We start from the raw sequence: 24,489 nt of genomic DNA on the forward strand, positions 1-24,489 counted from the left end.
GCGGTACAGCTGGTCTACAGCATCCGATCGCACTCCGCCGTTTACTTGGACTGGCCCGTCGCCGCAGTCCACGCCGCCTTGATGAGCTCGGCAACACCCTCGACACCCTCGTTGTTCTTGACCGACGTGAAAAGCGTCGGGCCGTGGTCGCGCATCTTGTCGGCGTCGCGCTTCATCACCTCGAGTGAGGCGCCGACGTATTGCGCAATGTCGATCTGCGCGCGTTGGACCCTCAGCGTATTTTCGTGATAATGTGGGCCATGTGACTCACCTTATTGACGATGAGCAGGTCTGATTGCGAGATGCCGGGGCCGCCCTTGCGAGGAATCTTGTCACCTGGAGGCGTCAAATGGGTCAATTGCGCACTTGCGCCAGCTGTAGCAGGTCTCGACGCACCTCCAGACACGTCAATGACATAGATGATCTGTGTGTGGACTGCGGCGTCAACATGCTGCGAAGGATTGCCTCGTTCGTCCTGAACGCACGTAGTCTGCCAACTCCCGCGAGTAGTTGGCCGCCTGCAAAGCGCGTACTGGAGGTCAGTCGCATCCTTTGACCAGAACACTGACCCGCATGTACCAAGTTGTCTCCGCCAGACTCGACGAAAAGGAGCTGGCAGCCGTACGAGGCCTGCAAATCCTCCAGCGCGCCGAGGTTGGCGCTGATGTCCTCGCTGTGGCGCCGAGCATGAGTGATCCGTATAGTTTGGAAACCGCGGATGAACGGACCGAATAGCAGCGTGCGGGCAGCCACCTGCAAGGGCAGAAGCAGATAAGCCTAACGGTCGGGAGCAAAAAGCGAGAGACGAACCCGTCTCGATAGCCCGAATGCGTCCCGAGTCGTACAAAGCTTCGTTCCGGATCAGGAACTCCTGGTCCTCCCTCGTGAAGATGTCGTTAGTGACGACGGCTGTATCACAAGAGACGTGAGCGAGAATACGAAGGCCTACACAGGGAGGCGAGGGGACGAACCGATGTTGTGAGTGTCGCGGAAGTAGCGGCAGAGCGCAAGGGTCAGCGCAGTCTTGCCAGAGCCAACAGGTCTGCACATTTCCCACGAGAATGAGCATAAGCGAGTTCTCGACGAATGGACACGTGGGGGGGGGGGACGCACCCGCCGATGCCGATCGTGAAGCCGCGCTGCTTCCAGTCTCGCCCCGAGTAGTCCGGCATGTCGCGTTCGGCAAACTTGCCTGCACGCGCATACGCAAGGTGAGCGTTCCGACATGTGGGCGGTCGCCCTCTACGCGCGGTCAGGAGAACAGACGTACCCGGGTGCTCCATGAACTCGTGCGTGTGTCCGTGCTCCTGCGCACCATGGTCGTGCGAGTGCCCATGCGCATGCTCGTGGCCATGCTGGTGAGGCGGAGCACCTCCGAGCGAGGGAGCGGGGATGAAACGGGCGGTGGGCATGCTTGCGCGGGTCTAGCGTTGGCTCAGGAGCTCCAGCAGATGTATCGCAGAGCTCAGCTACTACAGCAGAGAGCGCACGAGCGGCGTGGAGGAAGCCAGCGCTTCATCAGTTTCGTCGACCGCCAAGTCCGCTTCTCCCTTTCCTCTGCGGACCCCTCGCTGATGTGGGCAGTGCACGTGCTCATTTCCATCCAAAGGTGCTTCAGGACGAACGTGTGGGGCCAGATCAGCCGCACGGGCTGCTCCGCCCTGTCGTCCGCCTGGCTCGCCCCACCGTCTCGTCGAAGCCACCGGTGAACAAAATCTTGGCTCGACGGGTCGTACGCGGGACGGCTTTCGTGGCGGCCACGCTGCCAGTCCCGCGCAAACGCCGCGGCGTTCAGGGAAGACAGGCCACGCTCGCGACCTGCCTCCCCAAGGCGGAAGGGGCTCACGACAGAGTGGCTTCGACTGCTTCCAGCCAGGCCTCGTGCTCCAATATCTCGCTTGAGTTCTGGCCTATCCTCTCGGCCCGTGGCTCTGCCTATCCGCCCTGCCAAAAGCGCGAGCGGAGGATCGACTGTCCGGCTATTAAGAGCGCGGCAGCTCGCCTGGTTGGGAAAGATCACCATGGCTGGACTCCGTCGGACATGATCAGGAGCTTTCATACTCTCAGCACGCCTTCCGTCCTGCGTCCCGTCGCTGTTCCACGCCCAGTCGCGAGCAGGAGGCTGGCCTGGCCTGCTCCGCTTCGCGGGACAAAGCGTGTGTTTCCTCTCGCTCCGCCCAAATCCATCCCACCCGTCCGACCAGCAGCGTCGTTGCGAGTTCGTGTGTGGGCTGCGCCGTCTTCGCTCGAGGGATTCACATTGCGTCTGCGCTCGCACGCCGTTTCGCCGAACCCGGCTCGCTTCCGTTCCCAACAACCCTCGTGCGCTCGCGTGCGATCCCGCCCTACGCAGCGCAGTTCACACTCGCTTGCCGTCGTCTGAGACGCCGTCCAACTCGATCAAACACTCGTTCACTGTCTTTCGCGCCGCCCCCGGGCCCCTGCTCCGCCCCCCCTCGTCGCCTTTCGCGCCTCGCCTACCTATCAGCCATGCGCTTTCTTCAATGCATCCTCGCACTCTCGCTCGCGTACGCCGTTGCAGCAGATGGTCTCGACCACCAGTACGAGCGCCGGCACGAGCATCCGACGAGGACGGTGAATAAGCGCGCCGCGGCGTTGCTCCCGTACAACGTTGCTTCTCCCGCGTCGACGCCCGCCTTTGTGCATCCGCCCGACCCCGTCCTCCTGTCCGTTCAGCAGGTTGCGACCCTGCTGACGGTGACGACGGCCCCGCTGACGAGCGTGCTCGCCAAGACGGCGCTTCAGCTCGTCAACTCGGCGGCCACGCTCAACATTGACGGCGTCCTCAAGCAAGTCACCGGACTCGTCAGCGGCCTGCTGTGCGGGCTGCTGCCGTGCCCAAAGCCGAGCGGCTCGGCGACCGACCCGCGACCTCCTCTCATTGGGATGGGCGCCAAAACCTGCCTGGACAGCAAGTACAGTGCGCAGCCTCTCTCGCTCGTTCTTTGCCTGCTGTGATATCGATGATAACGTGGACCTTCGCAGACGCTACGGTCATCAACTCGCTCTTCTACTACGGCGGCGCCGACACGACGGTGTACCTCTGCTCCGGTTCGGAGATCTCGCTCGAAGGGCCGATCTTCTTCTACGCCAAGAACCAGACGCTCACGACGCAGGGCGATTCCCGCGCTAAGCTCACAATCAAGGACAAGGACACGACGTGCGCGCTGTACATTGCCGATGCGGGCAACGACGACTCGACCGTCTCGAACCTCATTATCGACGGGAGCCGGCCCTCCCTTGGGTACAAGTCGAACGGACTCGCGCTGATCGAGATGGGCGGCAACAACCAGGGGCAAAAGATCATGAACGTCAAGGCGTACGAGCCGCGCGGCTGGTCCTCGCTGCACATCATCGAAGGGTACGAGAACCAATGCTCGGGCACGACCGTCTCGGGCAACCAGATCGGCCCGGCGGGCCACGCGCCGAGCGGCGCGCAGCAGTTCTCGCGCTTGAAGAAGCGCGACTCGACCGGCACGTACCCGCCTGGCCAGTGGGCCGACGGCATCTCGGTCGCCTGCAAGAACTCGGTCGTGACGGGCAACACGATCACGGACGCGACCGACGGCGCCATCGTCATCTTCGGTGCGCCCGGCACGAAGGTTTCGAACAACGAGATCATCACCGACGACCGGTCTCTCCTTGGCGGCATCAATGCGTGCGGCTTGCTGGCTTCGCGTCGCACGACTGCAAGCTGACGTCCGATCCTGCGCAGCGTCGATTACAACCCGTATTCGGGCAACTTCGCCGGCGTTGTGGTCGACAGCAACACCATCAGTGCGTTGTCGCGCTGCTCTCTCCCGTTTCCGCGGCCGACTGACCCACTGTTGACCTTGCAGCCGCCAAGGGCACGCTGCTCAAGGTTGGCATCGCTGTGGGCGTTGCGACCTGGTACGCCGGCGTCAACAACAACATTCGCACCAACGGCGGCTCGTTCACCAACAACAAGTTCACGACGGGTCCGCAGGGCTACTTTGGCTATGGCGTCTCTGTGGCGGGCCACAACGGCGCGACGGTCACGGGCAGCTCGTTCTCGAACGTCAACTTTGGCGGCGTGTACAGCTCGTCGTGCTTCAAGGGCATGCCGGCCATGCAGCCGCTCGTCTACAACTCGATGCGCGACACGGGCAACACGCTCCAGACGGGCTTCCTCGACGCCAACTACCAGCTTGCGATCTGGTGCGCCTTACTTCCTCGCGTACCACGGCTCTTTCGCGTCGCCGACTGTCTCCTGACCTATCACTTTCCCTTGCAGCATTGGGCCCGGGCCCATCAACAGCACGGTCTCGCTCTGAGTATCGACGTTCGGTCGCCGTCTCTGCTCACCTTCACTTGGCCGCATAACCTTCATCACCTCATCCTCTTTTTCGGTACCTCCTGGGTACCTCTCATCAATGGTCATACTTGTAGCCTTAGATCCAAATGTAGCTCGTTCCGCTCCACTGTCACAAGCTTGCCTTCCTGCGCTGCGGAGACTGCGAGGCGCCGCGCCCGAGAAGCACAGCGCAGCGATTCGACGCGACCGCAGCAAGAGACGCGCCTGACTCGCGCCTCACGCTCTGTCTTCCCTCGCTCGCTGAGCGCCTGGCTACTGCACGCACGACGAGATCATGAGCAACAAGGCTGCGCTCGAAGACCGCAACGCGCTCGCAGAGGCCGACGCGCTCCTCGCCGAGGACGACGGCCACGAGCTGCAGTCGGCGCGCCGCAACCACGACGGCGACGATGACGCGTTCAAGGCCGACCTGCAGCGGCTCGAGGAGGAGGAGAACCTGCCTGCACCCGTGCAGGCCAACCAGACGAGCGCCGTGCGTCGAGCCAGATCCTCCGACCTCTCGCGCGGGATCGCGCGACGCCTCCTCGCCTGGCGCGCATGGAGGACGGACTTGGTCGCCACGGGATACCGAGAGTGCAGTCAGACGGGCTATGGCTGCATTGCGCCCCGTCGGGCTCGCACTGTCGACTGCCGCACGTGCAGATTCGCGGTGGGGAGACGGTCACGACGATTCTTCCGTACCAGCTGGGCGCGTACAGGCGTTCACGATGGGCACAGAGTCATACACATGAACAAGAAGCCGTCGCAGCCGCAGAATGTCAGGCTGACCGCCTTCGCACTCTCCTCCCAGGTCAAGCCGCGCATCCACCCTGCACCCATCATCGCCATCTGGATTGCCCTGTCATCGAGCGTCATCATGATGAACGCATGGATCCTGTTCGTGTCCTTCTGGATCGGCGTGGACAGGACGGGACTGATTTGGAACCCGTTGAGCAGCGGCAAGAAGGAGGGCGACCTCAACTTCCACTTCCCCATTTTCCTCACTGTGCGCATCATCTGTTACATTCCCACTCATTCAGGTCTGCTGACAGGGGCATGTTACAGTCCACCCATCTTGTCTACGCGACGATTGCGACTCGCATTATGCGCCGCTTTACCCACCTGATTGACGGCGTCGACAACATCCAAATGTCCTGGGACCGGTGGTACAAGAATGTGCGATAACCATCGCTCTCTCTTGAGCGACGAGGGTCAGCCTGACGAGACCTTGTGCGAGCAGATCGTCCCCATCGGCGCCCTCTTCTCCGCGTCCCTCATCTTCTCCAACTTCGCCTACCTCACTCTCTCGGTCTCGTTCATTCAGATGCTCAAGGCGTTCACCTCGGTCGCCGTCCTCGGCATGTCGGTCCTGATGGGCCTCGACAACTGGGACAAGCGCAAGGGTCTCGTCGTTGGGGGCATCTCGGCTGGCGTCGCGCTTGCGTCGTACGGCGAGCTCAAGTTCGTCTTCTCGGGCTTCGTCTTCCAGTGTCTCGGTATCTTGTTCGAGGCGACCCGCCTCGTCGCGATCCAGAAGCTCCTCCAGGGCATGCGCATGGACCCGCTCGTCTCGCTGTACTACTTTGCACCGGCACGTCTCCGTTCCTCGACATCTTCATGCACGGAAGGCTAACGCGCTTGATTCGATAGGTCTGCGCCGTCTTCAACAGTCTCCTCATTATTCCTGTCGAGGGCTTCGCGCCGCTCGAGCAGGTCCTCGACAAGGTCGGTCCGTTTACGCTGTTCATCAACTGCAACGTCGCCCTCCTCCTCAACGTCAGCGTCGTCTTCCTCATCGGCTGCGCCAGCTCGCTCGTCTTGACGCTATCGGGTGCGCCGCACCTTTCCGCCGTCGTTGTCCACCGTCGTGACTTAGGATGCCGCGTCCGCAGGTGTTCTCAAGGACATCCTCCTTGTCGTCGGCTCTGTCGTTCTCTTCGGCACGCCCGTCACCCTCATTCAGGTGCGCCTGTCTCGCTAGCAACCGAAACAAGCGCAGCCCGCTCACCTTGCTATGGACACCCGCAGTGCATCGGCTACGGCATTGCCCTCATCGGCCTCTTTATCTTCAAGGCCAAGCCCGAGGACATGGCCGTGTGGATGGCACAGCTGAAGGCGCTTGTCGGGCGGTAGACGCGGGGGCAAAAAGGTCACCCATCTCGAGGCCACCGGAACCGGCTCGTCGGATCGGTCGGAAGGCTGCTACATGCTCTCTACTACGCGGGCGCAATGGACATTTCTATCTCTGCAACAGCGAGTCAAGCATGGAGAGATGCGCGCAGTGCCTGGAAGAGGTGGTGATTGATCGTCGAAGTTCTCAGCTATTCGCGCTCTCGTGCAAGACACCTACGCCAGAACACGCCCTGCTACGAGGCCTCCTGCGGCGAAAGCACCCGCGAAAACCGGAATGGACGACCCGCCGACACCGGTGCCGGCGCCCAAGACGGCGAAGAGCGGCCCGGGGCAGATCCTGCGGGCCCACAAAGTCAGAACAAGTTCAAATGAAAACTCAACGTCTGAAGTCAAAACGCGCGCACCCCATGAGCCCCCAGCCCACGCCAAAGAGCGCCGCGCCCGCCAGCAACTTGCCGTCGACGTTCCCGCCCCTCGGCACGTTCCAAACCTCCCTCTTGAGCGGCTTCTTCCATCCCTTGATCTTCTGCCACACGAGCATGTTGGGCAGCAGGCCGCCGAGCGCGACCATCGCGAGCGAGGGGTCCCATGTTGCGCCGGCGGGGACGGCGAGCGCGGGAGGGACCGGCAGCGGGACGTAGAAGAAGGAGATGACCTTCGACGGGCTAGTCATACCGGCGAGAGCGAGGCCGATGGAGAAGGTTGTGCCGAGGAGGAAAGCGTGAAGGAGCGGGCGGACGGAGGAGGGAACGAGGCGGGAGTACGAGAAAGAGGGGAGGGAGAGTAGAGGTGCGGCGAGGCAGAGGGCGACGGCGGCATTCGGCGAGAGGATCGCAGGTGCCAAGCCGTGCGACGCGGCGGAGTCCGCCGCCGTGAGAAGAGGGAGCGGAAGAAGGCGGGAGGTAATGAGGGCGGTCGAGAAAAAGGCGAGGACGGCGGCAAGGGACCGCTTCGAAAGGCGTGCCAGGCCGAGGAGCATGTGCCCGGAAGTGCAGCCGTTGGCGAGCTGAGCAGAGGCGAGAGTGAGCGAGTTACGCATGACAAAGGCGAAGTCTCGCCTTACCTTCGTGCCTGCACCCACGAGGAGTCCGGCAGCAATCACGCGCCCGATGCCGACGTCTGCAACGTGCATCGGCGTGTCGAAGATGGACGTGCCCAGCACGCCCTCTAGTGCGGGTCGGACGAGTCTCAGAAGCAAGCCTCCGGCAAGCATGCCTGCGAGAGTGGCGAATTTCCATCCGTCTGGCGATGCCGGTGCCGGTCCGTGATCCTTTGTCGTCGCGGATTGAGGCGCTTGCTTCGCCGCCGGTGCCAGCCTCGATGCGACGGCACCGATTACGCCGTGAGCCACACCGGAGCATCCGAGTACGCGTCCCTGCACTGCCAAGAGCCCCGAGGTGGCGTAGGACAGCAGCAAGCCACCCACGAAGGACGGCAGAGGCGTGAACATGGTAGGCGAGGAAAGTGACGGAGGGAAAGGAGCGTTCGGAGATGAGAGACCGGGGTCGATCGCGCAGTCTATAGCCGGCCTCGCTTCGGTCTCACGCGAGCATTGGATAGTAGTCGTACGGACTGCAGTCTTGCCAGAAACGCGGACACCCGTACAGCTAACTCGAACCAAGCGCAACGCCTGACGAGAACTCTTCTCGCTGTTCGTGCCTACCCACAGATAAGTGTCTGTACAATTTGCAGGTCTATACAGCGCAAAAATGTCTAGGAACGTGCTCAGAGACGCCACGGGACCAACTGCTCGAACCGTGCCCTCCAGCCTGCCGAGTCGGGGCGTGCTCCTTCCTCAAAGGCTGTTCGCTCCCGCAGCCAGTATGCGATGTAGTGGGTCCAGCCCTCGATGACGCCCGTGCCGGTCGACAGGTGTAGGCAGTCGTCGTTGGTGTGCTGTACAGATTTGCAGCAGGATGGAGAAAGGGTGAGACGAGACAATGGACGTTGAGAAGGTCAGCGTCGATTCAAGGTTGCCCGGCGGGAGCATTGCTCAGCAGCAGAACTGCGCTGCCGAGCCGGCTCGCGTCTCGCAGGAATCATCAATGCTCACCGCGTCTGGGCGTAGCTTGGCTGGTCGGCCGATGTCGAGGAAGGTGATTTGAGGATGGGCGACTTCATCAACGAGAACCTGCGCAGGACGCAAAAGAGCGCAGCGTGCGCGAGCCGCGTCAGCAAAAGAGGCGCCCTGTGCAGGACAATGCCCCAAAGAGCTCAAAGACGCACCTGTGCCCGCCGATTCATCATCTCAATCTCGGACCACGAGTACCAACTGCTCCTGCCTTCGTCCACCTCCTTCATCGGACCCGTCGCCGCGTGGCAGTCGTCGTGACCGTTGCTCGTCGGTCGCACGAGGACCGCCTTACCCTCGCGCTCCTCCGGGCTCGCCTCGTCCAGCGCACGCGAGACGCGCTCGACCCAAGACGAGAGGACAAGCTCAAAGTACTGGACGTGGGGGCGCGCGGTGCCCTCTCGCGCGGGCATGACAGTGCCATCTGGAGCGGTCGACGCAGGTTGCGAGTACGGGACGGCTCCGTCGGGCAGGTTGAAGTGTCGCGACGAGAAGTGCGCGCCAGTGGAGAAGATGAGGGTGCGGTACCTCGCGGAGCGGGTCGCGTCGCGCTCGACGACGAGTGCATCGGGCGGAGTGGTTGATTGCGCGTAGGAGGGAGAGATCTCAGTCGAGATGTTGCGCGGCGCGGCGGGGCGCAGGAAGAGCGAGAGATAGTAGTCGAGGGTCGGAGAAAAGGTTTCGACATCCGTCAGGATGGAGTTTGCGTCGGCATGACGCGGAAGAGAGGTGAGGGCGGGATAGCGAAGGGAGAGATCGGGGGATGGCGAGTCGTGCACTGCGGCGTACAGGTCGACGAGCTCAGCAGGAGCGACGCCGTGGTCGGTGCTGTGTGCGGTCAAGAGAGTATGAGTGTATCGTAGTAGGGAGCGAAAGAGGCGGATAACGGACCGGACGTGGCTGACGAGCGGGCTTCCGTCAAAGTCCCAGTCGTCGGGCACATGCAACGTCCCGTCCACCACCCATGGACTGTCCCGCTTGAGCAGCAGGTGCTCCTCCTTGATCTGCACCCACATGCTCATCGGTGGATACGGCCACAGTGCCCGGACGTGCGGGAAGAGCATGCAGCCGAGCGAGAAGAATTGCTGCTCCGAGAGCGAGTCTGCAGATGCCCTCACGTCAGCTTGAGCGTTCATACCCGGGCGCGAGGAAGAAGGGAGAAAAGCGCACCGCCAATGACGAGCCATCCGCCACGGTCGATGAGGTCCTGCAAGAGCTGCACGACTTGCGCCTCGTCTTGCTTCACCCGCCCCTCCTTCCCTGCCTCTGCCTCGACCGGCTCGACGACTGCACACTCCTCGTGCGCCGACTGCCAGGCCCAGCCAGCCGCCTGCCTCCGGTACGGACTCATCGGCCACTCGCCCTGCGGTCCGGCCTCTCCCTCTGGTCCAGGGACCGCACCCGGCGGGAAGAGCCCGAGATGCCAGTCGTTGCGGAACCAGTTCTGCGCTGCGCCCGTGAAGCCCGTCGCGTCCCAGATGGTCGCAGTTGGAGGCAGCGTGATGCTGCGAGGGACCCAAGTGCCATTCGACCAAGCTGAAGGCGAGCAAGGGGGCGTCCAGGCATTGCTGCTTGGCGGAGGAGCGACTGGGCTGGCGGAAAGGCGCACGGGAAGGACAAAGAGGGTGGCGGCGATGAGGACGGTCGCGACGACGAGGTACAGCAGTCGAGTTGCGCGGGTCGAGAGACCGCGAGTCGACGGCGCATGCTGCGCTTGTTCGGGGTCTGCTGCATCGCCCTCGTCGTAGTACTCGACCTTGGACCACTGGCGACCGCGGTACCCGTCCGAGTCGTCGCTGCCCGTCGGGGAGAGCGCAGAGAGAGCCGGCGAGCTGTCTGGCAGCGGCAAGTACGGCAGCTCTTTCGTTCGCAGCGGCAGCATCGCTCGCGAGTGAGCACGGTGGAGGGGAGCAGGCCAGCCGTGCGGACCGAAACAGATCGGGCGCGCGACGACTCCAGAACTTAGCGCGTCTGCTGCTGCGGGCAACGGATCCGGTGCGCACGAGCACCGGCGGGACGAGACGGGGGCGTGCGGAGCAAGGTCGTTGCACAGTGAGCTCAGATAGCTTGCAAGGGCGGAAGGACGGCTAGGGAAGCGCGCGAGCCCTCTTCGACGCACTCAACGCGTCGAGACGCGGTCGCACGGCTGCATCTCCGCGGGCGGGCGTCCTCTGCTGTAAACTCGCTTTACTTGCTTGTGCGGGCCATTCGGTGCTCAAAGAACTGAACGTATGGCGGGTCCGTCTGTCATGCACACGTCCACTTCGAGAGGTGAGCATTTTTATTCGAAGCGGGTTGCCGCGACGACTGCAAAGGTGTGTTCAGTACCAGCCTACTGTTAGGTAGCGCTCGATGTATCGCAAGGTCAGGGATACCCAGCGAGACGTGAGCTCGACTCATCGTCTTGCCGTCGCCGTCGCTATCGGCCCGCTTCGACCTCTCTGTGTCCTGCGCTCGCCGGCTTCTACAAGGAGCCGACCATCCCACAGAGATGACGCAGATCTACCCGCCGCGCTCGCCTGTGCCCCCTGCGCCTGCAAAACCAGACCACGCGGTCCGGATCGCTGCCGCAGTCGACCTCGCGCAGGAGCTGTACGAGTTTCCTGGCGTGCAGAGTGCCCGCTTCCTCGCGAGCAAGAGCAAGGGCGTCTGTGCGTGCCTCCCACAGCTCCTCTCTGTCATGCAGACAGCTCATCCTCTCGGCTTCCCCCACTTGCAGCAACCCTCGTCCTCTCGCTCTCGCAGCGCTCGTTGTCGGCGCTGAGCAAGCGCAGCTCAACCCAGAGTCTTCTCTTGAACGATACCGATTCGTCCGTCGTCGCTGCGACGCCCGTTGTTTCTACCTCGGACGAGGTCAAGCACGTCGCGGTCGCTCCCAATGGCGAGCGGCAGGCTGTCTTCCGTTTCATTCCGGGTAAGGACGGCAAGGAGGCGCGCAAGGTCGTGGAGATTGTGCGCGTGCTGGATGGGCTGAAGGAGGACGAGATCGAAGTCTCCAAGGATCACGGCGACTTCTACTTTGATGGTGAGTCCTGCCGTACCGCTGCTTCTTTTCCCCATAGGTTGCTGTGCTCGTCATACCAGGCTATGATAGAAATTTCTGACGCTCTCGCTCTCTCAGCCACCTTCGGTCCTCCCGCCTGGCACCCTTCTTCCGCGGCTCTCGTCTACACTGCCGAAGCGCCAAGTCCCAAGCCCGACCCTGCAGCGACCCGACCATCCGATGACAAGTTCCGCTACACGCCCGACTTTGGCGAGACCTTCACGGGCAAGCGCGAGCCGACCCTGTTCTTGCTGCTCCTCGCCGACTCGTCCTTCCAGGACGGCCTGCAGCTGAGACCGAACGAGAAGGCTGCGATCTCGACTTACCGCCTCACATCGCCCGAACTCGCGGGTCCGGTTGTGTTCGGCCAGCCGGCGTTCCTCCCGACCGCCGACAAGCCGCAGCTGGTCGCAACGGGCTACGCTCCGACAGGAGACGACCGCAAGCTCGGCATCGTCTATTGCTCGAACCGCCCGGCGCGCATCTATACACTTGATGTTGCTGCGCAGAAGGCCGAGGCTGGGACGGACGTGGACAGGAAGGACAAGGACAACAAGCTCGCTTACCGCGCCGTGCAGGCCAAGCCCCTCGGATCGCCGGACCGCTCGGCGCGCTCGCCCCGCATCGTTCCCTCCGCCTCTCCTGACTCGAGCAGTTTCAGCTCGACGCGCGTGCTGTACCTCTCGAACACGCTCGGCGGCCCGCACGCCTCGTGTGCCGCGCTCCAGCTCGCAGCCCTCTCGCCCGGCTCGCTCACGCTCGAGTCGGACCGCACCCTCGTTCCGGTCGTAGATGTCCCCGACGCGAAGAGCGGCTCGTCGGACCCTTTTCCGGGACTCTACGTCGACCAGCTACCACAAGATTGCTTCCTCCGCTCGTCGTCCTCGGGCCGAAACGCGCTCAATGCCGTCATGAGCTCGATCTGGCGCTCGCGCCGGGTGCCGCTCACGGTCGACCTCGAGTCGGGCGAGGTGCAGAACCTCGCGCCGTGGCCGGAGCAGCGGCAGGAGGTCGATGCCGCGCTGCCGTTCCTCTACCTCGGGAAGAGGGGCGCGGCGGAGGACGCGCTGGACAGCTTCAGCGTACTCGGGACGGACGGCGCAGGAAGATTCGTTGCACTGCGGAGCGGGCCGGGGCAGATGCCGCGGCTTGTGCTTGCGCAGGTCGGATCGGGCGAGGTCGAGTGGAAGGTGCTGAAGGACGCGCCGGCCTCGAAGAAACGTGCGTGCTGAATCTTTGACCCGTATGGCGTATGCTAACCTTCCTTGCGCAGTCGCGGCCGCCCTCTCGCGCATCACATGCACTGTCCTCCCGCTTCCCAAGTTCGAGCCGACGGAACTCATCCTCATCTCGCCCATTCCGATTGACCCGACTGCGGAAGCGCACGTCAACCTCCCTCCGCTCATCACGATTCCGCACGGAGGCCCGCACTCAACCTCTACGACCGACTTTAACTACTCTGTCGCGGCATCGGTCCTCGCCGGCTACCGCGTCTGCCTCGTCAACTACCCGGGCTCGCTCGGCTTCGGCCAGCGCAACGTCGAGGTGCTCCCGCCGCGGCTCGGTGAGCTCGAAGTTGAGGCGACTGTCGCTGCGGGGCACTACCTCAACGCGCTCTCGCTTGCGAGCCGCACGGCAGGCAAGCGCCTCATCATGGGCGGCTCGCATGGCGGATGGACCACCTGTCATGCGACGGCGCGTTGGCCGGACGACTTTGACGCCTGTGTCATGCGCAACCCGGTGACCGACCTCGTCGCGAACGCCAGCATGACCGATATCCCCGACTGGGTCTACACCGAAGCCGACTTTGCGTACCCGCTCGACGCGCCGCCTGCGCTCGTCTCGCCCGCCGACTTTGAGCGCTTGCACGCCATCTCGCCGCTGCGCCATGCCGGGCAGGTCAAGGCGCCGACGCTCCTCCTGATTGGACTCGACGACCGCCGCGTGCCCCCGAACCAGGGGCGGGCGTGGTTCCACGCGCTCAAGCGCCGCAAGGAGGGCGAGCACAAGGTCGACGTCGAGATGCTGACGTTCCCGGGCAACGGGCATCCAATCGCCGAGACGGTCGAGGCAGAATGGGTCGCGTTCGAGAGCGGGCTGAGGTGGTTGGCGAAATACACGGACTTTGAGTGATGCCGCGCGTCGCTGCAATACGACAGCGTGATCTGCTTTTTCATGCGGTCCGAGAAACTTTGTTCGAAGAGCGAAGTCGGCGAAAGGGCGATATGATCAGGCTAAGTCGACGTTGGAGGGATCAGATCGGCTCTCCTCGCGTCTCTCCTCTTCCTCCTGCTTAAGCGTTTGCGAGAGAGGCGGGCGTAAGCTTTCTCGGCTGACGGCGTGCCCACCTGCGCCATCGAGCTTACTTTGCGGTTCTTCTCGTCCTCGTCCTCGTCAGCGCGATGAGCAAGGCAGCGCCCGCTCAGGACGGCCGCAGGGTCGTGCGCGTCGTCTTCACGGCATTGTTGCTTGACCTGCTAGCCTTCACCATGCCGTGCGTGCCCTCTTGAGCCTCGCGACGAGGAGAACCGCGCTGACCCTGTTGCACCGCCTCCCTCGCCAGCCTTCCGCTCTTCCCGCGCATCATCGAAGACTTTGTGCGGCAGGAGGGCAAGCTTGCGAGCTCGAAGCCGACACTCTTGACCCGCACGATGGCGTTCGTGCGGTCAGTCCGCGCCGTCCTCTTCTCGTCCGGCGAGAGTCGCTGGGACCTCACGCTCCTCGGCGGCCTCCTCGCGTCCCTCTTTTCGTTCTGCCAGTTCCTCGTCTCGCCCTACCTCGGCCGACTCAGCGACCGCTTCGGCCGCCGCCCCGTCCTCCTCGCCACGATGGTCGGCAACCTCGCGAGCGCCCTCCTCTGGCTCTTTGCCTCGCGCTTCGAGCTGTACGCCGCGAGCCGCATCGTCGGCGGGCTCGCAGAAGGCAACGTCCAGCTCTCGATCGCGTGCATCACCGACGTGACGACGCCCGAAACGCGCGCGCGCTCACTCGCCCTCGTCGGCGCCGCCTTCTCGCTCGCCTTCACCCTCGGGCCCTCTCTCGGCGCCTACTTTGCCTCGCGCGTCTTCGGGCACGGATCACGCGTCGCTGTCCCGAGCGCCTTGACCTCGCTCGTGCCTGCCCTCCCCGCCGAGCTGCAGCTCAACGCGTATGCGGTTCCCGCCGCCATGACGGTGGCGCTCCTCGCCTTCGAGACGCTCTACCTTGCGCTCTACCTCCCCGAGACGCGCGGCTGGTCCGCTGCGTCTGCTCCCGCCTCGGAGGACGGCCCCTCAGCCTCTCAGTCGCCCGCCGCCTCCGCATCCTCTCCCGCACCGCGCCCGTACTCGGCGCGCCTCGCCCGCCTGCGCCTCCTCTCCTTCCTGCACTTCTCCTTCCTCCTCTCCTTCTCCGGCGGCGAGTTCACGCTCTGCTTCCTCACGCACGCCCTCTTTGCCTACTCGAACGCGCAAAACGGCCGCCTCCTCGGCTTTGTCGGCATCGTCTCGGCCCTCCTCCAAGGCGGGTGGGTCCGGCGCCGCGCGCGCCAGCACGGCGGGCGCGCGAGCAAGACGGCCTCGCTCGCGCGAGCGGGCGTGTGCGCCTGCGCGGCGAGCCTCGCGGGCCTCGCGGCGCTCCCGCGACTCGAGGCGGCCGGCGCCGGGGCGGCGGCGACGGCCGTGCTGTGGGGCGCGGCGGCCGGGCTCGCGTTCGTCAGCGCGACGGTCGTCAACTCGCTCAATGCGCTCGCGTCGCTCGAGACGGACGCGGCCGGCGCGTCGGGGGCTGGGGTGCAGCAGGGAGAGGGCAAAATTGACAAGGGCGCGGCGCTGGGTTCGTTCCGCTCGCATGGACAGCTTGGGCGCGCGCTCGGCCCGCTCGTGACGACGGCCGTGTACTGGCTCGTGAGCCCGACGGCGGCGTACGCGCTTGGAGCGGTCGGGTGCGTCGGGGTCGCGGTCGGGCTGAAGAGGGTCGTCAGGGAGGAGGAGGCGCGAGAGAGGGAGGTCAGGAAGAAGGAGTAGCACGTGGAATCCGCTTTCTATCTCTCGAGCGCGGCCGCAAAAAGTCGAGAGGAAGGAAGCGAGAAAGACAAGGGTAACAGGTACTGCTGCAGGGGTATCGACGCTACGAGTCCGCAGCCTCATCGTCTCTGTCACGCGCACACCCGAAGCACTGTCAGTAAGGGAGCAATCCTGACGAGACGAAGCGGAAACGGCGCGCGCGCGCGCAACACACCTTCTTAACCGTCGGCTTGCCTTTCTGCGCGCTTCCCGCACCTGCGCCTTTTCTCCCCCTGGTCTGCTGTGCGGCAGCAGCAGCCGCCGCCGCCGCTGCGGCCCCGGCGCGCGTGCTCGTCTTCTTGACGGGCGTCGCGGCGCTCGTGTCGCTCGACGCGGCAACCGACGTCGAGCGGCGCTCGCGCCCGCTGCCGCCGCGCGGGGTGCGCTTGGACGAGGGGAGGGCGCGGATCGCTGCGGCTGTGCGGTAAGGGCACGGTGTCAGGCCCGCAGGAGGAGAGGGGGAGGGGAGTTGGGGTGGACGCACCCTTGTCGGCGGCTTCGGCGCCGGCACCGCGTCGCCTCGCCGCGCCCGTGCCGCCGCCGCGCGTGCTCGCGGCGTCCGTGTCTGTCTCGTCCAGTCCGCTCGCGCCGTCGTCGCCCGCCGTGCCCGTCTCGGCGGCGCTCTCTAAGTCGTCGCCCTCGTCGTCGTCTCCCTCTGCAGTCTCGTCCTCTCCCTCGTCGTCCACTCCCTCGTCGCCTTCCTCTCCTCCCTCCTCCTCGTCGTCGTCCTCGTCTTCGTCCTCGCTCAGCTCGCTCAACTCGCTCTCGTCCCCACCCCCTCCCTCATGCGCCACCCTCCCCCTCTTCTTCGGACTCCCTCCTCCTCCTCCTCCCGCCGCCGACCCGCGTTTCCTCCCCTTGCGTCCTCCCCCCGCACCCGACCCGGGCGGCGCCTCGAGCGGGACGCTGACCTCGCGGAGGGGCGCATCGTCGGGCACGGGCGAGTCGCGCGGGGCCGAGGGCGGGAGACGGCCGCGCTCAAAGGCGAGGAGCGAGAGGTGCGCGTGGGCGTGCTCGGAGAGAGGGGCAGGGGGAGGGAGGGAGAAGTCGCGTGGGGGGAAGAAGACGGACGAGAGGATGCGGCGGCGGAGGGACGAGTCGCGTGCGGGGCGAGGGAGGGCAGCGGCACCGGTGGTGGCGGATGAAGAGGGGTCGGGAGAGGTGCTCGAGGAGGAGGCGGGGGCTGAGGCGTCGAGGGAGGGAGAGGGCGACGAGGGCGAGGGGGACGAGGTCGGGGTCGGGAGGAGCTGCTCTTGCTGCGGAGGGCGGTTCTCGCGGGTCAGTGCAGCCGAGGTGCAGTGCGATGGGTGTCTCTGAATGCGCACCTGCTCGTCCCAGACCTGCTCGAGGGTGTCGAGGTCGTAGAGGTCGCGGTACTTTGCCCAGACGTGGGTGCTCTCGAGGCGGGGGCGGTCGGGGTGCTCGTGGGGGGCGAGGGCGGTGAGGACGCCGACCATGTCCCAGTGGCGGGCGGGGCCGACGAGGCGGTGGTGGACGAGGGCGCGGAAGAGGGCCAGCTCGCCCTCTGCAGAGTCGAGGAAGGCCGCGGGGGACTGGTCTGTCGAAGCAGGCGGTGGTCTGGACGGGGCAGCAGAGCGCGGCGGGGCCCACGCAAGCGCAGCCATCGTCGGGCGAGCGTAGAGTCGAGGAGAGATCCGGAGACGACGAGGTCGACCTGGTGCCCTTCTCTCTCGCAGACTCAGCGCAAGTGTGAAGCAGTGCAGCACTCTGTAGAGTACACCACTCCCCGCTTGCACTCGCCCCCGCCCTCTCCGCGTCGATGCAGAGCAACTATCTCGGCCTCGCCGCCAACCGCTCCTCGTCGTCCGCGTCGTCGTCCTTTGGCGGGCGCGGCGGCGGAGGGCCAGGCAGGTCCAACCAGGGCAACGGAGGCGCGCGCTACGGCAAACAGCCCACCGCAACCCCCTCGACCCGGTCCGTCCATCCCCCTCCCCTCCCCTCTTCCTCGTCTCTCGTCTCTCTCGCCTACTCACGCGTTGACTCCGCACTCACACAGCTGTCAGAAATGCAACCAGCTCGGACACTACACCTACGACTGCAAGAACCCGCGGTCCGTCCCCCTCTCACACCTCGCCTCCCTCACTCGTCTCCCCACTCACAGCTCCGTCTACCTCCCGCAGCGAGTACAAGGTCCGCCCGACGCGCACCCAGATCCTCAAGAACCCCAAGCTGCGCACCCCGCTCACCGAGAGCGCCCCGCCGCGCACCGAGGACATGCCAAAGTGCGTCCTTCCGCTCGCTCTCCTCCTTCGTGCAAGTGCTCACAATTGCTGTGCTCGCCACGCAGGGAGGGCACCGCCGCCGCCATCCTCGCCGCAAACGAAGCCAAGCGGCAAGCCAAGCTCAAAGCCGCCGCCGCGGGAGAGTCGTCGCGCGGCCGCTCGTCCCGCCGCGGCCGCAGCGCGTCCGTCTCGTCGTCCGGCTCGTCGTCCCGCTCGTCGTCCTATTCGAGCGGGTCGTCCTACTCGAGTCGTTCTCGCTCTCGCAGTCGCAGTCGCAGTCGCAGTCGCGCGAGGAGTGACTCGCGCGGTCGCAGCGACTCGCGGTCCCGCTCGCCGCGAGTGCGCCGCGCGCGGAGCTACAACTCGCGCTCTCCCTCGCGATCCCGCTCCCGCTCCCGCTCGCCATCTCGCTCTCGCTCGAGGTCACGCTCGCGATCGCGCAGCGGCTCTCCTCCTCCCCTCCGCGGAGGCACGCGCCGGGGGCGGAGCTACTCTCGCTCTCGCGCGCGCTCGCGCTCTCGCTCCCGGTCGGTGAGCCGGAGTCGGAGTCGGAGCAGGAGCAGGAGTGTGAGTCTGGGCAGCGCGAGGGGCGCCAAGCGCGCGAGGGTCGAGCGCGAGAGCGAGGACGAGGGCGAGGGCGAGGGAAAGGCGGCGTTGTATGAGGGGAAGGGGAAGGGGAGGGCGGACGAGTAGGGAGCTGGTGAGGGTAGTGTGTGCGCGAGAGAGAGGTTGGACAAGATCCTTGTTGTGCCTTTCTCCGATAAGGACGCGGGCGAGAGGGTGCAGAGGGGCTTTGAACAGAGCGGACGAGTACACCAGCTGCACAGTCCAACAGCAACGGAGGCACTGAGGAAGGACCATGACCACAAGAGAGGAGGCGGAACGACGGCGACAACGCGTGAAGCCCGGATGAAGCGGAAGACCTGGTGTGCGGCGCAGAGCCATGTTGCACTATCGGGGCGGCAGCCTCAGGCCTGCGCCTCGACCACGCGCGACGACACTTGTAGGCCGTGAAAGGTGAGCTCTGTATGGAGCTGTCCATGCCTTGGACGAGTGGAACGCACCGGGCTCCTTCTTCTCCCCTTCTGCTGGACGACCCGGACCTTCCTCCTCTGCTTTGCCCTCCTCCGCCACGCCCGCGACCGCCCGTCTCGCATCTCTGATCCGCAACCACGTCGCCACTCCCGCCGTCAAGGCGACAAACGCAAGCCCCACCCCAACCGCAAGAAGCACCACGCCCCTTGCCGTCCCCTCGTCCTCCCCCGCCCCGCCACTGTCCGCCGCCGACGACGACGGCAATGTCGTATCCGTCCCGAGCGGAAGGTGGATGCACACGCGCTCGAGCCCTCCAAGCGGGGCTTCTTTGCTCGCCGCGCGCCACAGAACGCAGCTCGGCGCAAAGGCCGCCTCCCCTACCGCTGCGGCTGCTCGTCGAGCGCGCGACTGCGACAGGTCGACCGCGCCGAGGATGAGCAAGGAGCAGGAAAGGACGAGGTAGAAGGCGGTGGCGGCGGAAGAGGAGAGGAGCGCGCGCGAGAGGCGCGAGGAGTGCGACGGCGGCGGCGTCATCTCGGTGGGATGGCTCGACGGTGAAGCGGGATGGAGCAGGCGGGATTTCAAGCTCGGGAGCGAGCAGCAGCGGGGCAGGCAGTGCGGGACGAGTGAGGGGAAGAGAGACACGAGGGCTCGCGTGGTCGGAGTTGCGGGCGCTGGTCTGGACTCGGATCACGACTCGGAGGCTCGCATCTCGGAAGAACGGGCGCACGGGTGGATGAGCGGCTCATCGTGAGCGGTAGTAGAGCGCGGGGCTTGCGTGTGGTGAGCATGATGCGGAGTGACAGAGAGCGCAACCGAAGAGCGAGATCCGAGTTGAAGCGCGGCGCTGAAGGGTGAAGTCGGCAAGGCCTCTCTGATGCTCAGCCGTTACAGATGCGACTACAAATACAGGCACGAGCTGAGCTCGACCCGATGCGCCCCTGCTTCTCGCCGCGCCGTCCGCCCAAGCGCCGCTCGTCGCCTCGCCCGCTCAGTATGCCTTCCACTGCTCCATCTCAAACTTGTCCCCGTCTCCCTGGCGCGTGAAGCGCGTCTCGTTCCCCGTGTCGGGCTCGCGAAGACCGAAGCGGGTCACGCAGGGGCCGGCTTCGAGCTGGAAGAGGAGCGCGGCGAGCGAGACGGCGTGCTCGGCGAGGTTGTCGAGCGAAGCAATCGCGCTGATTGCCTTTTCGGCGGTCTGGAAGAGAGCAGGGTCGCCCTCAAGTACCGAGTACAGCTCGTCGACGTCGAGTTGGCGGAGCTGAGGGAAAGCCGCGACAAAGCGGAGGAGGCGCGAAAGCTGCAAAGCGTGATCCCTCAGCGTCGCTGCTCATCAGCACGATTGGAGACTCACTTCTAGGTCACGGTCAATCGGCTTCGAGGTCAGGTACGCAGTAGACCGGTACGCAAAGTGCAGCTTGAGGCGGATCAGTGACGAGACGCGAGCGACGCGCTTGCTGGCGCGGATGGGCGCAAACCTGGGCAGATACGTGAGCTCCAGTCGGCGGAGGGATGAGTTGCTCAAGAGGTCGAGAATGGTATCAAGCTCCTCCCAGGTTTTTCTCTCGTCCAGCACATGTGCGTCGATTAAGAGGTGCTGCAGAACGAGCGAGGACGGAGGCACCTGCACACTTCGCGTCAACTATGTTCTGGTCGGGGCGAATAGGCACCAACAGCTACGCACAAACCGGAGTGTGTGGCGACAAGTTGCCACAAGGTCTGGATAGGCACAATTGTTCGAGATCGAGGTGAGGAAGAGCTTCGAGACGTTCCAGGGCACCGGGAAGGACGGCGGAACTGCGGGGCTCGTAGGGCTGACGAGAGTCGCTGAGCGAAGGTTGCCAGTTCCGCCCTGCAGAAGGGCGAAACTCCAGTCGTTCGCGGGCGTGGTGAGGTGTTCGAGGCGCGGGAGCTCGGAGAGACGGAAAGTCGAGTCGACATGCAGAGGCCCACCCCAGAACAGCGAGAGTCGCTTGAGCTGCGTGAGCCTGCGCAACGCAGGTACGATGTCAACGGTCGAGCGGAGCTTGGAGAGGTCGATGTTGAGGCGCTCGAGGTGTCCAAACGATGTCGCCACAACGAGTTGCATATGGCAGTACGCGTCTTTCAGGGCCACACCGTAGTGCGACACGCGGTCGTAGTGTGTCTTGCCCAGATAAAGGGCGGTCAGACGCCGGTCACTCTCGTCTGCTGCGCAGCTGATGCGGCTCGTCCAGGTTGGGAGCGCGATGCGGTGGACGCGTTTCGACACCGTCAAGTAGTCCGCGCTGGGTATGGCTGGCGAACGATAGTGCCACACATCGTGAGGCGGCGGCTGAAAGCTCTCATGCAAGAGCTGGAATATGTGCTTGATGAGTTCGTCGGGGAGATCGAGGAGCGAAGTCGGCGGGCGAGCTGCGAGATACGCGGGCGGGTTGAAGCGACTCGCACACAACTCACGGTCGCTCTCAGCGTACCTGGCTGTCCGCCCGCCCCGGCGCTCGTCGTTGCCGCCGGGTCCATCTCCGTCATCGCGAGACGAGGACTCAGAGCTCGAAAGGCCGTTGAGACAGAGTCGGAGCTGTGCAAGGTCGTGTAGCAAGCGATGAGAGTCTCTCGAGCGAGCAGAGCAGTCTCAGGCCGAGTGCGAGCAAGTGAAAGGTGGACAAGCCTCGTTTCAAGTAACGAGACGCTTCCGTGTGGATGGGACCGATCGGTCGTCTTTCTCACGGGTGATGCGTAGCGCGCTCGACGGCCGATGCGCGACACGATAGCAGATTAATCCCGCCTCGAGTTGCTGTCGGATGGGTATAGCTTCCTCGCTGCTGCTCCGCCGCATTTTCTCCGCACTCGGGCTTCAATGACAGAGCGGGCTCGCTCTTCTTTCACCCTGAGCCCACACTGCGCACGTCCGCCCAAAGTGATGCAACAGCAGAAGGGTATAAGCCATGTCATTGCGAAGGCGCGCCCGCGGAAGCGCTATTTTCGGGATGGTGATACAGTCGACGAGCCTAGTCGAGGACCGACTCCAGCGGAGCATAGGCACAAATACAGAGACGGCCTGCAACATGAAGGCGAAGTCAGCATTCGGATGCGGGACCGTTACGGAAGAGACGGAGGGAGACGTACCGCCGAACTTGCGGCCTGCGATGGCCTGCAGCGCCTTGGTCGTGTCCTCCTCCTTCTCGAACAGGACAAAGACCTTCCCGAGGTCTTTGATGCCCTCGCTCGCCTTGATGTCGACCTTGCCGTTGGCCGTCTTGACCGGGCGCGGGATCTTTACGTCCTCGACCTTGCCAAAGTTGCCGCACTCGTCGCGGATGTCCTCGACAATCTCTTCGTAGTCCTGGTCGTTGGTCAGCTCGTCGACGCTGACCATGTTGAGGATCTGGAGCACGCGCGTCGGCGTGCCCTCGCCCTGCGCGTTGGCCATGATGCTCGCCGGCGGCTGGCTCGGCGCCATGGCCGCGCCCGCGAGCGCCGCGTCGGGGAACCCGATGCCAGAGCCCGGCGGGCCCTGCTTGCCCGGGTTGGCGCCGATCGCGGCGCGCTGCACGACGAGGTACCGGTCGCCGAGCTCCATGCCGTTCAGGCCCTGGCACGCGACTTCGGTCACGGCCGGGTCGACATACTCGCAGAAAGCGAAGCCCTGCGAAGGTGGGAATGGGTCCCCAGTCAGTACACACCCTCGCGCAGAGAGGGCAAGTCCCGACAGCTCGTAAGCGAAAGCCACCGACGCACCTTGCTCGCGCCCGTGCCGCCCTCCTTGACGAGGTTGAACGCGCGAAGCTCGCCGAAGCTCTTGAGGAGCTCCATGACCTGCTCGTCGGTGAGGTAGCTCGGGAGGCCGCCGACAAAGATCTTGTTGACCGTGTCGGGCACATTGGTCGACACGACGCCGGGGACGTGCGGCGCGATCTCGTTCGGGTCGGCGCCGAGGTAATCCTTCGGGCGGCGGATCTTGATCGCCGAGTTGGCCATGACGATGCCGTCGAAGCCGAGAGCGTTGGTCGCCTCTTCGGCGTTGCGGAACTGCGAGGAGCAGCACGGGTAACATCAGCGTTCCCGAGTCCACCAGACCCTGACACCGAGCACGTCGAGCGGTCTCCCAACGCACCTCGACAAAGGCGTAGTTCTTCTCGTACGAGAGGTGGACCGAGATGACGGGCTGGTCGCCCTTGAGACCCAGGCCCATCAAGTCCTCCGAGAGGTGGCCATCTGAGAGGAGCCCGTTCTCGGCCATCTTGTTGTTGAAGAAGGCGCGGATCGTCTCCTCGGTCGCCTCCATCCCGACATTGCCGACGTACAGGCGGCGCGACTGGCGCGCCTGCGAGCCGATCGGCGCGCCCGGGCCGACGGTGCCGTACACGGGCGGGCGGTAGAACAGGGGCGGGTTCTCGGCCATCTCGACGCCCGAGGGGAGGTACGGCTTGGTGTGGCCGGGAAGGTTGAACATGCCTGCACGACGAGATGCGGCCGTCAGTATGCGACTTTTCCCAAGCGCGCCTAGCCCTCGCAACAACGAAGGACGGCGCATGGGCAGCAACGCACCGGTCATCTTGGCCTGCGTCGACGTATACGTGTCAAACCCGGGCGCCTTGACGTCCCACGCGGTGAACTGGCGCTTGCGCTTGCTGATCGGGATCGTGTCCTCGGGCGTGGGCGAGCGCCTCCCCTGGTCAAAGAAGCCCTCAAAGACGGGCGCATCGCGTCCGCGCCCGCCGCCGCCGCGCCTGCCGCCTCCGCCTCCGGGCGGGCCGCCGCGCATCCCTCGCGGCGGCGAGTAGCCCCTCGGCCCGCGGCGGTCGTAGCGGTCGTAGCCGCCGCCTCCTCCGCCTCCGCCACGGCGGTCGTCGTACCCGCCGCCGCGGGGCGGGCCGCGGCGGTCATAGTCGTCGTCGTAGCGCCTCCCTCCACCACCGCCGCCGCCGCGGTAGTCGTCCCGCCGGCTGGACGAGTAGCCGCTGCCGCTGCGGTCGTAGTCGCGCTCGCGCTCGCGGCGGCGCTCGTAGTCGCGGTCGTCGTCGTAGCGGCGCGACGAGGAGCGGTGGCCGTCTGGCGAGCGCGAACGGCGGCGGTCCGAGTGGCGCGACGAGCGGTGGCGGTCTGTGGGAGTGGGTGGTACGAAGTGGTCAGTACGCTCTGCAGGATGTCCTCGAGGCCGGCATGCGGTGAACACTGCAGGATGCGCCGGCGTTTGCGTGAGGAGAGGAAGCAGGAGGACCGGGTGCAGATGGTCTCGTGGAACCAAGTGGGCTCACAAGGAGCGCGCTCGTGCTCTGTGAAAGCACTTGCAGCGCCGTCATGCCCTCCAAGTGAGCTGCGCTGCCCGCCCTTCCTCATCACGTCGAGCCGGGCCCCGTTCCTCTCCACCGCGCCGTCGCTGCGTCCGAGCGGCCACCGCTGCACCTAAGCTGCTGCAGAAGCAGTCTGAACACCAAGACAAGAGCGCAACTGACCGTCGTCGCGAGGCGGGCCCGAGGCGATCACGCCGTCGAGGAAATCGTCTGCCGAGCGGACGGGAGCTGCAGCGGGTAGGCAGAGCGGGTCAGCGGGTCAGTGGGTGGCTTGCAGGGCAGGCTAGGGGGTGCGCACCTTCAGCCATG

The 24,489-nt window shown here is 65.1% G+C and overlaps 11 protein-coding genes across 11 annotated transcripts; 5 read left to right on the forward strand and 6 right to left on the reverse strand.

Annotated features, from left to right (window-relative positions):
- Positions 1-41: 41 nt before the first annotated feature.
- Positions 42-1,412, reverse strand: JCM10292_005660 (uncharacterized protein; the record flags this gene model as incomplete). The annotated part of the gene is made up of 10 exons (XM_076651307.1): positions 42-215; positions 272-336; positions 397-424; positions 486-518; positions 580-673; positions 729-753; positions 811-909; positions 972-1,042; positions 1,114-1,192; positions 1,271-1,412. The coding sequence occupies 10 exons, from the start codon at positions 1,410-1,412 to the stop codon at positions 42-44; spliced, it is 810 nt and encodes a 269-aa protein (XP_076503101.1).
- A 1,078-nt stretch (positions 1,413-2,490) lies between these two features.
- JCM10292_005661 (uncharacterized protein) lies at positions 2,491-4,316 on the forward strand (the record flags this gene model as incomplete). Its single annotated transcript, XM_076651308.1, has 5 exons — positions 2,491-2,941; positions 3,007-3,679; positions 3,737-3,798; positions 3,861-4,200; positions 4,277-4,316. The coding sequence occupies 5 exons, from the start codon at positions 2,491-2,493 to the stop codon at positions 4,314-4,316; spliced, it is 1,566 nt and encodes a 521-aa protein (XP_076503102.1).
- Positions 4,317-4,631: 315 nt separating this feature from the next.
- Positions 4,632-6,469, forward strand: JCM10292_005662 (uncharacterized protein; the record flags this gene model as incomplete). The annotated part of the gene is made up of 8 exons (XM_076651309.1): positions 4,632-4,829; positions 5,148-5,233; positions 5,294-5,342; positions 5,402-5,512; positions 5,577-5,927; positions 5,987-6,167; positions 6,229-6,299; positions 6,365-6,469. The coding sequence occupies 8 exons, from the start codon at positions 4,632-4,634 to the stop codon at positions 6,467-6,469; spliced, it is 1,152 nt and encodes a 383-aa protein (XP_076503103.1).
- A 213-nt stretch (positions 6,470-6,682) lies between these two features.
- JCM10292_005663 (YeeE/YedE family protein) lies at positions 6,683-7,919 on the reverse strand (the record flags this gene model as incomplete). The annotated part of the gene is made up of 3 exons (XM_076651310.1): positions 6,683-6,806; positions 6,874-7,475; positions 7,533-7,919. 3 exons carry the CDS (start codon positions 7,917-7,919, stop codon positions 6,683-6,685), a joined length of 1,113 nt encoding a protein of 370 aa, XP_076503104.1.
- A 275-nt stretch (positions 7,920-8,194) lies between these two features.
- Positions 8,195-10,422, reverse strand: JCM10292_005664 (uncharacterized protein; the record flags this gene model as incomplete). Its single annotated transcript, XM_076651311.1, has 5 exons — positions 8,195-8,365; positions 8,523-8,600; positions 8,696-9,368; positions 9,432-9,642; positions 9,711-10,422. The coding sequence occupies 5 exons, from the start codon at positions 10,420-10,422 to the stop codon at positions 8,195-8,197; spliced, it is 1,845 nt and encodes a 614-aa protein (XP_076503105.1).
- Positions 10,423-11,031: 609 nt separating this feature from the next.
- On the forward strand, positions 11,032-13,716 carry JCM10292_005665 (uncharacterized protein; the record flags this gene model as incomplete). Its single annotated transcript, XM_076651312.1, has 4 exons — positions 11,032-11,191; positions 11,260-11,565; positions 11,662-12,804; positions 12,857-13,716. 4 exons carry the CDS (start codon positions 11,032-11,034, stop codon positions 13,714-13,716), a joined length of 2,469 nt encoding a protein of 822 aa, XP_076503106.1.
- Positions 13,717-13,985: 269 nt separating this feature from the next.
- On the forward strand, positions 13,986-15,587 carry JCM10292_005666 (uncharacterized protein; the record flags this gene model as incomplete). Its single annotated transcript, XM_076651313.1, has 2 exons — positions 13,986-14,077; positions 14,147-15,587. The coding sequence occupies 2 exons, from the start codon at positions 13,986-13,988 to the stop codon at positions 15,585-15,587; spliced, it is 1,533 nt and encodes a 510-aa protein (XP_076503107.1).
- A 154-nt stretch (positions 15,588-15,741) lies between these two features.
- JCM10292_005667 (uncharacterized protein) lies at positions 15,742-17,251 on the reverse strand (the record flags this gene model as incomplete). Its single annotated transcript, XM_076651314.1, has 3 exons — positions 15,742-16,043; positions 16,111-16,882; positions 16,952-17,251. The coding sequence occupies 3 exons, from the start codon at positions 17,249-17,251 to the stop codon at positions 15,742-15,744; spliced, it is 1,374 nt and encodes a 457-aa protein (XP_076503108.1).
- A 155-nt stretch (positions 17,252-17,406) lies between these two features.
- On the forward strand, positions 17,407-18,168 carry JCM10292_005668 (zinc finger CCHC-type containing 10; the record flags this gene model as incomplete). The annotated part of the gene is made up of 5 exons (XM_076651315.1): positions 17,407-17,561; positions 17,644-17,697; positions 17,768-17,869; positions 17,935-18,055; positions 18,136-18,168. 5 exons carry the CDS (start codon positions 17,407-17,409, stop codon positions 18,166-18,168), a joined length of 465 nt encoding a protein of 154 aa, XP_076503109.1.
- A 1,727-nt stretch (positions 18,169-19,895) lies between these two features.
- On the reverse strand, positions 19,896-21,415 carry JCM10292_005669 (uncharacterized protein; the record flags this gene model as incomplete). The annotated part of the gene is made up of 4 exons (XM_076651316.1): positions 19,896-20,204; positions 20,259-20,382; positions 20,593-21,298; positions 21,361-21,415. The coding sequence occupies 4 exons, from the start codon at positions 21,413-21,415 to the stop codon at positions 19,896-19,898; spliced, it is 1,194 nt and encodes a 397-aa protein (XP_076503110.1).
- A 479-nt stretch (positions 21,416-21,894) lies between these two features.
- Positions 21,895-24,488, reverse strand: JCM10292_005670 (uncharacterized protein; the record flags this gene model as incomplete). The annotated part of the gene is made up of 7 exons (XM_076651317.1): positions 21,895-21,944; positions 22,013-22,532; positions 22,625-22,915; positions 23,001-23,341; positions 23,435-23,989; positions 24,343-24,408; positions 24,479-24,488. The coding sequence occupies 7 exons, from the start codon at positions 24,486-24,488 to the stop codon at positions 21,895-21,897; spliced, it is 1,833 nt and encodes a 610-aa protein (XP_076503111.1).
- Position 24,489: the final 1 nt, after the last annotated feature.

Source organism: Rhodotorula paludigena (genome assembly GCF_050403205.1).
Source record: "Rhodotorula paludigena JCM10292 DNA, Rt_paludigena_JCM10292v1_ctg49, whole genome shotgun sequence".
NCBI lineage: Eukaryota > Fungi > Basidiomycota > Microbotryomycetes > Sporidiobolales > Sporidiobolaceae > Rhodotorula > Rhodotorula paludigena.